The sequence below is a fragment of the Diadema antillarum genome, unplaced genomic scaffold (genome assembly GCF_040938485.1).
Source record: "Diadema antillarum isolate AM-2024a unplaced genomic scaffold, OU_Dant_1.0 scf00000078, whole genome shotgun sequence".
Lineage (NCBI taxonomy): Eukaryota > Metazoa > Echinodermata > Echinoidea > Diadematoida > Diadematidae > Diadema > Diadema antillarum.
The window spans coordinates 1,163,931-1,181,000 of record NW_027270967.1 but is presented as its reverse complement, the minus strand read 5'-3'; the positions used below and the strand labels follow the sequence as shown (position 1 = coordinate 1,181,000).

The 17,070-nt window shown below is 37.7% G+C and overlaps 1 protein-coding gene across 1 annotated transcript; it reads left to right on the top strand.

The window, feature by feature from the left end:
* The first annotated feature begins 493 nt into the window (after positions 1-493).
* On the top strand, positions 494-8,913 carry LOC139717605 (uncharacterized). Its single transcript, XM_071629114.1, has 5 exons — positions 494-629; positions 3,828-3,906; positions 6,671-6,722; positions 7,370-7,627; positions 8,502-8,913. Exons 1-5 carry the CDS (start codon positions 577-579, stop codon positions 8,564-8,566), a joined length of 507 nt encoding a protein of 168 aa, XP_071485215.1. The 5' UTR covers positions 494-576; the 3' UTR covers positions 8,567-8,913.
* Positions 8,914-17,070: the final 8,157 nt, after the last annotated feature.

Here is a 17,070-nt window from a genome sequence, read left to right as displayed (position 1 = left end):
TTTCTCACTACTCTGTTTCACGTTTTGATTTGTAACATTATCGATTTATCGGTATGGGATGTCAATGTGAAATAATAAGTGAAGAAGACAAGAAAATGCACTTTGTTAGACATTCTCACTCTTCAGCTTGTTTAACAACAAACAAAACGACTCTATCCTGGACTGACTTGCAGCGCATCTATTGTTGTCATATGTCCGTGGTATGGGGTATATACATGCCGAAATCCCCTATCCCGAGCGGGACCTTTGACTGACCCGACCCATTGGTCCTTTTCGCCTTCCAGCACTGACAAGTAGTTTACGGTTGCCCCAGCAACGGACGCGAGTGGGGGCCCCTTGCGAAGTGTTGGTTGCCTGAAAGCTCGGAACACGCCAGCCCATTTGCGGTGAGGGATTAGCGATCCGCTGTTCTATTAGCAGGTTATCGATACCGTCGGCGTACAGGCTCAGTCAAACAATCGCTGCGCTTGGCTACGCGTCGTCTGTCCGTGTGTGAATCTTTTATTTCTACTCGGTGTTTTGGTGACTCAATTTACTGTTCTCTACATTCGTTGAATCGCACAAACTAGGGGGAAGATGTCGTCTTACACCGGGTCTTACAAAAGACCAATGTCATCGACCAAGTCTTCGTGAGTAAAATCTTACTTTTCGTAATGTTATTAAGCTCATTTAGATATCTTGTGCGGTAATGAGAAGGGAGCCCGTTGTCGCGAACTAGATCTATGGTGTGTTTATTTGTGTTTGCGCACACTTCAAGGAAAACATGTGTACTTCAGTATGTGTTTTATATACGCTGTGTTAACATTTGTGTATAATCATTAGCTCGTAGCAAGTGACATCATTTTGACTGGCATAGCTTCAACTTAGTTGTGCTGATGGAAACACTGAAGGGCAGTAACAAATTCTGATAACAATGTGTTCGACAGCAGGTTATCAAGACAGAAAATTACTGCTAAAGCTCGAATACATTATGAAACTCCCTACTCCGTTGTTTCATGTACCCATCATCGATAATAGAAGGTTGATGTTTATTTGTCTTAAATTAAGAAAAAAAAAGATACAGTCGATATACATGATTATAAATAATACAATTGAATTGGAAGGGCCACACTTATGTTTATTGTTGAGTTTAATCATTACACAGTGATGTTATTCCAAGATAACAGTCCTTTGTCAATCACGTTAACATTCATCGCGCGTTGATTTCAGCGTGCAGGTTCTTCCAAGCACGTCAATTTCACTTCGTGTCGTTGCTTGGAAACAAGCGAGTACCTTCTCAGCAATTTTCTTTCGGCATGGTCTGAAAATACATACTTTGTGCTGATGGATACGTATAGGGTGAGGGGATATTTACATTCATATACAAACGATAGGGCCAGCTGAATTACTGTTTACTTCTCGGCAATGAACATGCATCGACACATGAGTCTGCATACTATTATTGGTTAAAATGAATGTAACGTTCAAAATACACTCACAAAAAGAACATAATTAGTAAATATCACACTTAAAAAGAGTTATTGATGGAATTTCTCATTTTCATTTGCTTAATGAAACAGTCCTTAATCATAGTCGCAAGCATTTACCCGTATACAAATTAAAATGATGATGATTTCATTGCTTCACCACATTAGTTTCCTGAAATGACTTCTACATAAATCATTATTAAACTTCCAGTTTTTAACATGATATAAACGAAAAAACAAAAACAAAACGGCATCCTTCATATCAAATTGTTGTGTTGCAAATAATACAGCAGTGATGCCTTTTACAAGTAGAAAGGAAAAGGGCTGTATACAAGAAGTTCCTTAATTAAGACCAATTAATAGTACTACATGTACGATGACGTGTACTTTCGCAAGGGTCAATTGAGAGTTGTGGATTTGCTGAAATTATTATCTCGGCTCATGTGCAGTTTGGATTCCGAATGATGTATGATATTTTAAGCTCCATGGCTTTATGAAACGAAAATGATTTTACTTTCATTCTGCCCTTGTCAACCTGATCTTGTAGAATATTGACTCTCAGACTTCCGAGTAATTAAAATCCACACGCAGCCTGCATCCACGGCTTTCGTCACTGCACTTTCACTGTGATACAATAGAAAGCTGGCGCATAGCAAGACCTTGAATGGCCCATCTAATTTTGCTAATAACTACTAGAATATGAATTAGTGTGGAGCCTGTTATGTTAGACGGCTGCAATAGTTTTGTGCATTTAGTATTTCACATTTTTCCAGAACTGCTTGAACGAATAGATTTGATCGGTGTGTCGTGGTTAAAAATTAACTTATTAAAGCAACATGATTGTATCCTCATTGCAATCGCGAATAAGATATGGAAAATGCACAGTTTGTCAGTTTTCATCAGTGACACATTCGGCGATTTAGAAGCGAAATTGACTGCACGAGCCCCAGAATACATCAATAATGAAACACACAAAATACACATATACACACACGCGCGCACTCACACACTCACACAATATGTACAACTGTATACGCATGTACGTGTATGTAAAGGCCATCATAGACACATGCAAACATTAAAGGGATAGTAGTATTGGTGGAGATGAGAATTGGGCTTTTAACTTTTTTGCGAGATATTAAGAACACACTTATGATATAGTACAGAGCAAACCGTTTTAAGAGGAATTTATAGTGTATTTGATGAAAATCGGGTTTGGAATGACTGAAACATCCAAAAACAAAGTAAAACAAAGCAATCGTAATAAAGTGTGGGTCTCACACTTTATTAGAATCGCTCTTTTTTGGATATCTCAGCCATTTTAAAACCAATTTTCTGGTTAATAAACGTTGAATTCCTCGTAGAATTACATGCTCTTCAATATTTCATAAGAGGTTTCTCATTATTTCACCAAAAAATGATAGAAACCCGAAATTAGGTCTCAACCAAAACTGTACGAACCCTTTAACTTATGGCTTGATGAGTCTGGTGAATTGCACTTCCGGTAATAAATGGAACATAAGTATACAGGGAAGTGAGATAATCCCCCAGTCGAGAGTCCATAAATTTTCTGAAGCGTGTGCTGAAGAATATCACTAGCCCCATGATCTTGCACGTGTCACCGGTTAACCAATAGTAATTATCCTGATAATGATGAGAATGATAATACAAATCACCATCACCATTCCTGCGCTCAATACAATTCAATATAGACTCAAACAACAATGATTTGTTTTTCTTTGGGTTAATACATGTAGATAAACAAAACGTTGAAGACGATTAAGCGACATGCGCAATGACGATATTTCGCATTTCTTTGTTGGAAAAAATGTGTCTCACCTATATGCAGACAATGTTGGTATTTTTTATTTTCAAATGTTTTTTTTTCCATCTCTAAAAGGATAATTGTCAAATGCAAATACATATGCACTCTAGACATCTCTAAAGGACAAAATATGCCCTGTAGTGGCGTACATGTATATGTCCCCAAGTAGGCCTACATGCCGTAACCATGGTTACATTGTTTCATTTTTTTGTTTCGTAATTTCCTAATGCCACGAGCGCTTTAGAGGATTGTTTCACGTATATATACACTGTATATATATATATATATATATATATGTATTATATATATATATATATATATATATATATACATGTATGCCATGAAAGGTTCCCATTTACATCGCTACGCTATTGAGTGGCCTGTAATCAATTATACGTAATGTAGCCTATACAAGCTTAACAAGCAGTTTCTCACGTTGACTTAAATGAAGCAACTCCCATCTACGACATACCCTGAAAATACTATATGACGATGTCGTTTTATTCATTTTCTTGTATTCGTGTCTTTGCCCGCAGATTGACTTGGTGGTCGAGGCACGATCCGGTCAACATGATGCAAGGTCACACCGACCACTGGACAAAGATGAAAATCAAGGTATGTATACTAGATCATGGTTACTCCGCAAATGGTGGAGCAATGAATCGTGAACCGAAACACTTCACCATATACGTTACAGTAGAGTTCGGAAGTTTCGTAATGTTATTATTCAAGTTTCTGAATGCTTCTCTCATGATACTGGTTTTTCACTATTTTCTTCACCTACACGTTGTACTTTGTAGCTTTTGTTATCCTGTTTGGTAAACCTTGAGTCCGAGACTTAATTGCATTTTTCATAATGCAAGGTAAAAAGGACCAATTAAAACGAGTGTTCTGCTTGTTCAGGGATTTGTGTGTGTGTGTTTTAAATTACTGTTTACAATAATAATTCAAAAAGGTGACGAAATGTCCGCGCTATTAAAAAAAACAAACACCTAAAGAGGAGAATAAAAATTATTTTGTTTTATCCCGTCTTCATATTCTTATTGGCTTGAATCACTGTCACTTAATATAATTCGACCTTCTTTGTTATTTAAGCTGCTTGATACTAATAGAACAGAAATGTGTGTGAAAAATAAAAGAAAAAAGAAAAACACTATAAATACTGTGCTTCTGAAGACGTGGTATAATATACTTTCGTGATAGAACATTTGATTTGTCCATACGGCTTTTCCCCTGATCTTTCAAACATGTCAATACAACATAGAAATATAATAGCTGTATGAATGTATTTGCCTAGCAGTGCATTCCAAGTGAAATTGATGATATGTGTTTGCGTGACTGTCATATCTCAAGATTATGTGCTCTTTTACTTGAAATGCGTAACTTTGTCGAAAAGATTGAAGAAGCAACAAGGATGGCATACGTAAGTATCAATGTATGTTTGCAACGTGATAGTGACGTCACTAGCACTGATGGTGAAAGGGTTTACTTGAGGTCATGTTTGGAGAAATGTTTTTCCGTCTCTTTCTTTTATTGTGATTTTTTTTCCTTACTTGTGTAATCACTCACTTCTGGACTTAATCTGACAGTTTGAAATTGTTGAAGATGTTGCGAAGTGCCAAGAACAGATGTTCGTAATGATGATGATAATGGTGGGGCTTAATCGCGCTTATATTGCCCCTTAATTATCATGATTGACACTGAGTATTGCGCTGGCTGCCCGAACGAGATGGATTTGACTTACTGCAAGGAATGTTACCAGTTTGGGCGGTGTGAAATATGCCTATCTGCAAAAGTGTGTCGATATCTACCTTTTTAGGAGATGACTTGAATTTCACATCGTATGTGTGTGTTTGATCTTTCTTTGTTGATTGAATATTGACAATGGATATGGGCAGACTAACACATTTGGAGAATGTATTTTTTCTTTTGTAATCGGATAACTCCTTAGAACCAACAAATCCATGCTGTTTAAAGGGCCCCTGAAATCCAAATGCATGTTGATTTGTGTTGATTTATGATACCCTCAACATCACTTTTGCGGTGAAACGAATTATCTGGAAACATTCCATATATTTTCATATACTTGCATAATTATATAAAATATATTTATATATACTTTTATATACTTGCATGTTTCTGTGATATTACTGTGACTAACAAAAGGCATGGCGAGGGAACATGCAAGCTATGCCGAGTCGAGGGGAAGGTGCATTCCAATGTCTTTTGTTAAACATTTTAGTATTTTAGCAATGATTGACAGAATTGAGGTCATCTGAGGAATATTGGTTTGGAAGGACTTTTTGTGGGCGTTCCAAAGTAATCTGAAGAAAAATAGAAGAAAAAATTGTGAATATATATATGGAATGTTTCTAGATAATTCGTTTCACCGCAAAAATAATGTTGAGGGTATCATAATTAAACACAAATCAACATGCATTTGGATTTCAGGGGCCCTTTAAAACGTAAACACGGAAAGACCCTAAACTCATATTCAGATGGCCAGGGCAAGTGACAACATCACCCACTCCTTTCATAGTGCCGTTTAAAACATAGGTAATGATAACTGCAGTTATACGGCGGCACATGAGCAACAACCACTGAACTGCCGGCGTAATAATCTGCTATTTCAATACGGGGTCTCTAACGTTTGTAACTTATATAGAGATATAAAACTGGTGTATATCTCTATTATAGCAACTTACCTTTATAAGTGGGAAAGTAAACCCTAATATAGTTGTTTAAGTGTGAACATATCTGAAGTTTGTTTTGGTTTGATTGTGATATTCTTGCCCACTCTGATTTGCTTTTTTAATTTTTTTAATTTCGTGTCCGCAGTATTGATTGCATATGCGTGCAGCGCTGAACGATGGGCGACGTTGCACGTGTTTAAATGTTATTGTTCCTTCACACTATGGTGAACGTGAATTTTTTTCTTCAATATTCTTTTAAGAAGGTACCGCACGTTTTTCAATGGGTGTCCTTCATCTTCTTCTCGTTTGTGGTTCAGATTGATTTATTTTTGTCGTCACACCCTAGCAGAAAACTCTTCCTCAGATAGACTGGATAAAAAACAGGAAGGTGGAAGAGACCCACCTCCCTGATAAAAACCACAGGTCTTAAGTACAGACAGTAATAGCATTACATCAGAAGCTTCAAACGGGCAAAATATACACTTGTCGACAACAGCATGTACTTTGACTATACCACATTCATAAAAGGAAGAAAACAGCAAAATCTGATATCAATTCATAGACATGAAATATGATATAAAAGGAGATGTATCTTAATATCATAGAGACTTCTGCTGTATGTGTAAACACACGATAGATGAGATTTAATTCATACTTCTGTTTATGATTATTTTCTTGCGATACAGTCCACGACATTTGAGGTCGCTGTTCCTTCTGGCCAGCTTGTGAGTTACGCAGGTACGTTTTGTAGTCCTTGTTTGTTTGTTTGTTTGTTTGTTTGTTTGTTTCTTCTGTTTTTAAAGTTCTATGGCAATGTGAGTGTAACCAGTAGTAAAATACTTGTAATATGACCAAGGTATTTCCACGTTAAAAGGGTACATTTCAGGCGTGTCGGGTGTCTTTTCAAAGTGCATTACCCAAACACAATGATCTTTAAGAACATTTTAAGGAGAGATATACATTGTTTCAAACAATATCTCTTTTTTTTTTGTTTTTGCCAAGGTGAAAATTTTGGGGCGAACGCATGTAACGCTATAATAGACTGACATCGCGTCTATGGTCAAATAATATATATCCTTTGAAAATTTGATGTTGTTCAATAAATTTGAATGGCCGTCCATGATATTGATTAGAAAAAAATAACAACATCAGCAGTACTAAAGTTCTATTGAACATTGTGTTTTATACCATTCTAGATTTGGTAGACGTATGTTGCCTGGACTGACAGAAATGGGACAGTGTGGTTACTCCAAGTAACATAGGGCCTATCAATACGTTCACCATCAAGTCTAGAAATACTTTTTAAAATTCATTATACAAATTGTATTTTATAGGTCTACATTATCATAATAACGGGTTGTCATGATTATTTTCATTTCTTCCAGACCGACATGCACCGAGTATCCCAAAGGGAGAGGGCCTTGCAACCTTTCAATACAACAATAATGGTACCATCGCCCGGGTCAATGACCCGACGTTCAATGCCATGCTCGTCCGAAAGATGGCTGGACGAATGCCGGGATCGTACGAGATGCACCGACCGAAGCCGACAAGCCGATCCGAGTATCTCCGGACTTCTTTCAACGAACGCGCGCGTGAAGGTTTCAACTACTGGCAAATTGAACGACCGAAACCTACCAAATGTAAGACACTTTGAAGTGGTTGTGGTTGAATTCGAAGTTATACTACAGAAATAAAGTCTGTGCTAAATCACCTCACGAATAATTCATTACGTCTTGATTATTATATAGAACAGGGGCCCGTTTCATAAAACTTGTTATCAGTGACAAGTTGTCATAGGTGTGACAAGCTACTGAAATCCTTGCATTTGATTGGCTCAGAGCAAATTTGTCATAGAAATGTGGCAGTTGTCACTGATGACAAGTTTTATGAAACGGGCTCCAGATGTTAACATTTTCCATCATGTGAGAAATGAAGAAAATCAAACGTTACTTGAGAACATAAACAGAATGGTTGGATGGTTGTAACGATGTCCAGAGAGACCGTGAGATATAAGATTACTCCAAACAGACAATTCGAGAGTAAAAGGTGAAAACGGCTGTGAAGCGCTGTATTCTCTTCGATAATTACTGAGAAAGTTTTGTTCCTTTCTCTCTCTCTATCTCTCTCTCTTTTTCATATGCTACAATGTTGGTCTTTAACGGAATGTATTTTTGTGTCAATAATAATGTTGTGTATATCTATATAGGCCCTACTTGCTGTCATTCTCATGCTTCATACAAAATCTTGACATGGACACCTGGCTAATCGTATATTACTCTGTATTACTTTATATGGAAATAAAATCATTTGAAATTTGAAATTTGAATGTAATGTATGGTTCTGGTAATGGTGATGGGAATATAATATGCTGGTTGATATTGATCATTAGTTATGCATTTTATACCAGTTTATTCGCGCGCCAAGATTATGTAAACTATTCTGGTTCTGATACAGACTGTTGCTGTGTTATTGAGAAATGGTATAATTTTCTTTCGTTCAATTCTCCTTTTCCAGTCGGGAGGTACGGCATCGGCTCGGCAAACACAATCCTTGGCATTGGCAACGCGATCAGGACGTAGAGAATTCATCCGATCATGATAATCTTGAACTTTTTTGGTGAAGAGCGTTGAAAGAGATGAGATCAAATCGTTTGAAACAAGGCGAATCGGTTGTACGCTATACGTTGCGGAGACTGAAAGTGTGAACTCGGCATCAAAAGTGTGAACGAGCGAACTACGTGTGAACTCATCAGGAAGTATTTCGCCGCTGTCATCAATACATTTTCCACCCTCGTACATAATCGTCATCTGCTTAAAGAACACAGTAAAATACGTTACACAAGTTTCATTTCCGACCTGGATGGATAATTAAATTTGTATGCTAATTTGAGTTGGCCGACTATTTACAGATAAGTGAATTTCCCAGTTATGATCGTTTATGAAATGTTTCATGACAAAAACATTTCTCTATGTCGTGTTTGAAAATGTAATGACTTACAAATACTGAGCTGGTCATCTACAGGGAATTACATGCGAAGAGATTCTTAAAGCTATATCCGTGATTTTAGCTTCACTATTTTTCAATGAGTACCAAAATAGCGTCATTTTTCAGTTTATTTTAATCTCTTCTCGATGCAGAATACTGTCACAATAGTTAGTTTACACAGTAACAACCACTGTTACTTCACTAATCTTTACGCTGTAGCAAACACATGTACACTATCTTCTTTCCATTCTTCAACATTATATAGCACTATACACAAAAAAACAATAAAAACATAAAAAACGGTCAACTACGCACAACAAACCGTATTAGGAAGATACGAGATAAGTGCACATGGGTTCTGTTCTCTTTATTCTTGAATGCATTTCTGTAACTTCTATGTGACTGAAAATGTCTGGCTGAATGTGTCCTATATTTTCGTTTCGCAGATTTTTTTTTCTCCTTTAGTTCAGCGCAGATGTGATGTGTGACATCTCTGTGTAATCATGTATAAGAAACACAAAACTGAGCGTGTGCCTTTTAACAAATACCTTTTTGATGACTATATTAGACTAATCTTACTACATTGGTGTTTGTGCATTAATTCCTTGTTTCTCCTGAGTCATTCAGTGGGAAGCTGACGAGATTTTAAAGTTTAAAATGCCGTGATGTTGCTTGGAGCGCCATCTATATAGGAGTAACAACCCTGAGTGTGTTTGGGGTTTCTTTCGTTTGATTCAGTTTTCTTTTGCGTCAAAAAAATGTCACATTAATTGCTACGGTAAAGCAGACTATAAGTTAAGGAAAATAATCTGAGGACACTTTTTGATGTATAACTGCTTTTGACAGTATTTGATTTGCTGCTTTTGTTACTCGTAATTTGAATGTGTGTGTTTGATCTCAATGATTAGTGAGATTAAAGAAGTGTGCTATCAGATAATTATTATCTATGATACAGCAATCGTGAAGATGCCAAAAAACAGTATATCTAAAGAGAAATGATATTAATTTATTATGTTTTCATCGTAAAGTATAATTTATTTGTGTCCTAAGTTTACAATAGTGCACAAATTCACGATTTTTCTACGAGAAAACATTCGGATATCGTATAACTACCCAAAAGATTTGAATTAGATAGCAGTGCATTTGTTGACTACGGACGTTCATTGTATTTCACATTGTTGTTGTTCATATAAAAGACATATCAATGGGGCCCTTTGTATAGCTAATTTTTTCCCCAAATTCTTACTTGGAGTGTATTGAGGATTTGTCTCTTTGAAGCACCGTCATTTACTTGAAGTTTGATTATCTCTAAAGAAAATCTGTTCAGTTATTAGACAAATCTTTTTTCCTGATTTTTTTTTTTTTTTTTTGCATTTCAGGAGACGTTTTAAGGATCATTGTATCAAAGACAAAGAAAAAGACAAAATCGAAAAAAAAAAAACTAATTGCGTTGTAATCCTTTACTGAGAGGGAGTTATAAAAAGGATAACTGGCAATCACAATCCCCAAAAGATAACGGTAAACATGTATCATGTGACAAAAAGAGATATGTTGATTTGATGTCATCGTGGTTTTACTCATCCGGCATTCTCATGCATTGTTGTTAGGTCTGTTGTTGTTATTTTGTTATAATGATTAATATTGTTATTGCATTGGCGCTCAAATAAACGTATATATCGCAATCACTGAGAGCTATTTCGCTTCTTGCTTGTCTTCAAACATTTCAAGTGGGCCTACTATGTTTTTCACAGAGTTACAAAAATACCACAAGACAAACATGAGTTCACCTCCCGAGAAACGAGGGCCCGCATATTTCTTCCCTCTGACGGACATTGGACCCGTTCCACAATGATAATTTTAGTTTGCGTATATAAGTTAATTGCAATGATTGCACTTACTGAATATCACAACAGCCAAGAAAAAAAAAACCGATCAGTCGTGAGTAAGTACATTATTGCCATGCATGGCAATTATGACAATTCCCGCTTACAATAATCAAAATCACCTTCATGAGGCTCATACTTCAATATGGAAACAATTGCATAATGATATTCAAAGCATTATTTGATAGTCATACCTATAAAAATTAGAAGGGACAATGATGTGGGCTCTGTTTCGTTATTTAAATTTTGTTTTGTTTTGTTTTGTTTTTTGGTCATGGGAGGGAGGGAAGTTGAACAGTATAGAGTTCAAGGTAAAAGAGTGCGGAAAGGTAACTAGCAACCGAATTTTCAATGTATTTATGGTTCATGAAGAATTGCAAGCTGGTTGTCTATTCTATCTGATAACTCATACGGAATATGTAGGTGAATGTGAGCACGAGTGATGCAGGATGATCAAAGAGGTTAATCATGTTTATAAACCTCTTCTATGCAGATGATGCATACCGGTTCTGTGAGCTGAGATGAGCTGATGTCGGGCTGAGGTGGGTTTGTCTGTAGTCTGGGAAGTGCAGTGCGCGCTGTATCCTAAAAAGACTGGGCTATTTTGATGCCTCGCAGGACTGGGGGGGGGGGGGGGGGGGGGCTCATTGGGCCCCCTAAGATCTTGGCCGTGATCGCAAGGAAAATTGGCACGCGCGTCACCCACAAGGTAATCTACAAAACTGAATAGGTAAATATTTAACAATTATTCATATTTATTTCTAATAAACTAATTATGCTAATTTATGCATGAAATAAAAAAAATTGACTGTAAATCTGTAATTAAAGGTCCAAAACTGCTAATTTTTGGTGAAGGTACTCTTTGTAGGATTCTTATTGAATGTACATCAAAAAAGGCAGTATCAAATTTTTTTTCTTATGCATCTTGTTTTTAAAATTCTTATGTATTTCATTGTTTTCGAATTTTTTGTGTTTTATTGGGGGTTTTTTTCGATGGAAATCACCGGCGACACTATTCCGATCATGCATAAACAACGTGAAATTAGTTGATTTTGATCAGTAAGAGTAAAAAAAATGATACATTTATTAATTTTGGTCAGAAACAGAATTTGCATTGGATTTGTGCATGACATCACGTTTATGAGCAATTTCGGGTCTGACATGCACTTACAAAATATTGCGTAACTTCAGAACTGCGTATATACCCGGGTGTCGCGAATTTGGTCTCAAAAGTTGCGCAAGACTTACAAGAAAAAAGTCATAAAACGTCTCGGCGCGGATCTTTACGTTACAGATTTATCGTGAAAAAATGTCAAGGGGGGCCAAAAAGCCCCCCCCCCCCCCCAGTCTTTTTAGGGTTAAAGTGCTGTGCAACCCAAATATATCTAGATCTGTATAACACGCTTAAGGTGATGGGTACTACCGACCTCTTGACTGTCACTTGCATTGGCATTGGAGTATGCCTTCATTATTAAATTGTTATAATGTATACCTAGGCCTATGTGAACGTGTCTTCCCTTTGATGTAAGTTTCAGCAAACTTTTGACACGCTTATCTCTCCTGTGTGAATGGCACCAAAGACAAGAGCGCGCTGCTTGAGCGCGCGCGTATTACGTCTTTCCAAAAGCGCTCTGTAAGTCCAAGCGTCTTTTGTCAAAAGATGATATCCGCATCCCGGGCTTAATATCGAAATGCTTGCTACGATACCGGGTCAAGCTGCAATTTTCCTGCTTTATTTTGGATAAGCAGTCCCTGGAGATGCTTCACGGCATGGCTGCTGCCTCATTCCATTCGTCTGATGATACAGACATAAGTCCCTTGAAGTCTTCCCGGCGAAAAAGCGCGCTGAAGAACATCCACCGCTTTCTGCAGGTAGGTTAATATGATCATCATTTATCAGTCATCTCAGCTAGTTCCGCTTCGTCATCGGGGGCTGCAGAACGTTTTTCAGGGTGGTGGGGGAGTTGCGGACAGGGGGTCGATCAGGGAATTGTGGTAAATGGTCAATGAAATGCCCCTAAGGATCAAGCTCCATGTCAATGTGGCACTTAGGTGATGATATCACAACCTCAACTAGATCTGATTTGACAGGCAACTGTTACCAATATAATATGTTCTGTTTCATGGAAACGTGTGTAGAATCTAAGGCTTTCATGTTCACAGTTCAATTTTCTCCCGATTCGTCTGTGAGATGGTACGGTACTCCATTATCAGTGTCTACTTATACTATAGGAAGTATTGAATTTTGTGAACCAGTTGGATTAGAACCATACACAAAGAATACAATATATTTGAAAGATATTAGGAGATAAAAGAATAACATAAAAATCTAACATAATTTAACAATTTTACGATAAGGACACATCATATTTGAAAGGGAGAGCCGTAGAACCACGTAGGCCTGCTTCTGTACAGAAACATGTAAATTCAAAGTTTTTATACACAATCTTTCAAGTTGCATATCAATGCACATGTATTTTCGTTACTCTGACGGAGCGTTATCAAAACACATCAGCATAAAATGTGATGCCATATATCCTCCAGAAAATGTCGCCAAAAGCTGCCAAAAGATCTCTGGGACAAAGTTCGGAAGAGTACCAGGAGTTCGACAGCACCACGTCGACTTCAACCAGCACACGGGACAGTTGCGACGAAGACGCCGACCCATCTCCCGACCTGAAAGATTTCCAAACTCCGCTTTTATCAACGAGTGCAGATGATGAGCGGGAAAAGCCGGTCGACATTCTCGCGCAAGGGTGTGATGATCGCCCGTCGAACAATGTTGAATGCGTAGAAGAAGGTGCCACTGCGGACATCTCTGTTGCCGCAGACTCGCAGGAATCGGCGCAACACCCGCAACAGTTGTTGCTGCAGCAGTTTCTTCAAAAGCAGCAATACTGGCAACTTCATCGGCAAAGTTACTGGCAACAGCGGACCAGCCCTCAAGATAACAGCATCGAAGGGCAGCGAGTCAAAAAGCCCCCATGGGAGACTGAAGAGTGCCTCGACCGGGAGGAGGAGGACAACGACGATTACGACGATGATATGGGCATCGAAGACGACGATGACGTCCATCTGCACACTGGGCACATACCGGTATCCGACGAAAGAAGAGTTGTGTTTGACGGGAAACCTATGCGCAGAACGCGAAGGAGACCAAAGACCACGGGGTTACACTGTAGCACGCCTAACGACCTAGCCACTGATGACATCACACCAGGGAGAGAGGCCGAGGTCGAAATGTCGCCGAAGCCAGCATTTCATAGTCCCGTGAGTTCCGAGGAACTCTCATCACCAGAATGTGTCACAGATGAAAGCGATGAAAACATTTCTTTGGCAGACGGAAAGGTATTACACGTACAGTATATACACATGTATGTATTTACCAATTGCAAATTAATAAATCAAATGCAAATACTTATCCGATGTGGGGTCTACTGCTAAAAAGGTGGAAGTAGAAAAAAAATCCTTGTCATTAAAACTGGCACTAAGCATTGCTTTTCTCAGTATGCTCTCTCTCTCTCTCTCTCTCTCTCTCTCTCCTTTCTTTCTCTCCTCTTTCCCTTTTCCCCTGTCCAATTTATAATTATCATCAGTAGAATCCCCTTCTCAATTCTTTTACCGACGATTTCTGTTCTAACGAACCTGGATGCGACATTTAGTTAGTACGACAGGGTTTTACCGGCAAAACTCGACCTCCCTGATCTGCCTATCAACACTCAGCAAAGAAAGAAAAGAAAAAAAAAAAGAAAGAAAGTACAACGCTTTTTCGAGTTTAAATTTCTCATAAAATATTTAGCTGAAAGCTAATGTATTATATACCATATTGAAGGTAATTTAATTGGCTATCAGCCTGGTAGGTCAACAAGAAGGGAAACTGTTCGCATGAGTGAACACCGTTGTTTTTCTGTTCCAGGGCAAAAAACAATAGTGCTCTTCCATAGAGCAATACGAACAAACAAGAAATTTCACTCCAAAAGAAACATGAATTAAGTTGCAAAAATAAACCTTTGATCTCTATGATATCTTTAAAGCCTAAAAGATCAATGAACGCTAAAAATAATGGAGGAAAAAAAAGCATCTTCTGTCAAATCTTAATTCAAATGATATACTAAGTAAGCGAAGTAATAATTAACAAAAATGGTAGAAATTTGAGCTTTTTTTCAAATTAGGAAATTGTCAATATATGCAATGTTTAGTTTTTGAAATTCTAACATGGATTCTTAAATCACTAGATTAAAAGAAATAAATAAATTCTGCTCATTTAATCATCTTTATGCTTACTATTCCCTATGTCATTTGAAGTTCTTGACAGAAAAATCTTATTTTTCCACTTTAGTTTCCCACTTGGTTTTTCTTAGAGGTTATAAAGAGATAAAGAGAGCAACAACTTCTTTTTCCTATTTTATTCATGTCTTTTGTTGTCAATGTTATCGCGAAGGGCATTTTTTTTGTGTGCAATTTTTATTTTTGTGCCTTGGAGGACGAAAACGAATGTGCTCACTCAATGCATAGTTTTCTTTTTAATCAACCTATTAGCTGAATAGCCAATTAAATTACCTTTAATATGGTTTATCATACAATAAATTTCATAGAAATCTTCTGTGAAGAATATGATCTCGAAAGATTTGTTTTTGTTTTTGTTTTTGTTTGTTTTTTTGTTTTTTTGCTAAGTGTACTTTGTCCATTTTAACGAGAAAATTCTCGCGGTCTCGACCTTTTCGTTTCGGGTTCACGTATGTACTAATTTTTGTAAAGCAAGTGACATCCCACACCATGTTTTCTTTCTTTCGTTTGTTTGTTCGTTCATTCGTTCTTTATTTCTTTCTTCTTCTTTTTTGATTTTACGAAATGACATCTTTCTTGTTTGCTTGTTGTTATGAATGATAATGAATTTGCTTTAATTTGTAGCGCAATGAAGAACTCGACACTGGACGCCCGTTGTTAACGACCAGTAGTAGTAGCGCATTCTCCTCTACGGATGAAGTTGTTCCAGCGGTAGACGAAATCGAGAACCACATCGACGTTGATGAGCAAGAATCACCAGAGTATCTGGACAAGATCGAGATCGAGATCAGGTGGGGGAGGCGGGGCTTTCGGGTGGAGGTCGGCAACCTCACATGCGTGCCCGTACAGCTCCCTCCTCCAGAGGATACCACGCTCAGGGCGGTGGCAGGGGCGGTCTTGAGCGCGTGGACCCGAGCAGCGATACGGAGAATAAATCCTTTCAGCGGTCGTTCTTAACCCAACACACGTTACAGCAACAACATTACGAAAGTGAATCTGTTACCAACCACCAGTGAAAATCGGAATCTGCTGCAAAATGCACCTGGTCCTGCCATAGCTCTCTTACGAATTCAAGACGTGGAAAGCTGGAACAGTTTGCATTATGCAACATGTTCTTGTTGTAAAAACCATTTGTGTGTACGTTTGAATGGCTCATGCTTATACAATGTGCCCAGTTCTTGGAAGCTCATTCCATTTCATCTTTTTGTATGTGTATATAAAGTTTCTTTAAGAAAATAAATCTGTTAATAAGCCATTACCCCTCCCTTGTACATGTACTGGAAGAATTTAATTGTACACTACGTATATTGTATCACATGTAGTATACATTGTACCATCTGTAGCATTCACACGTAACAACACCTAATCTACTTCTTACAGTAACTACAATGTACTCTCGGCTCGTTACCAAGTTTTGCTTTACTCAAACTTCCATCGCTGAGAAAGTGAGATTGTTTTACAGAATGAATTGACACCACAGAAGTCAATGTCATAAAGAACCGCAGTATGAATATGGAATTTATTGGGGAAAAGAGTGACAAAATCTGTACACAATCTACATGATGATTTTACAAGGAAATGCACATCAACCATTTACAGAGCACATCTACTTTGTACAAATGAAACGTCAACTGCCACTCACTTCACTCTAATGAGAACTAGAAGTCATTGTCTAGTTTCCAAATATTCAAAAAGAAATTAAGAAAAGGAATTTTGATTCAGCTTGATTGAGAAAGAAATGACTTGAGGGAACTTTGCCTCAACACTGGTAGAACTTTTAGACTAGTTTTGCTGGGATGGGTTGGGGAATGATTTACTTGAAAATGCCTTCAAAGAGTGGGAAGTTCAGTGGTTACCAAAGCATTGTATCACTGCAGTGGACCCTTGATATAAAGAGGTCCGAAATACTGTAACGAAACCCTCTAATA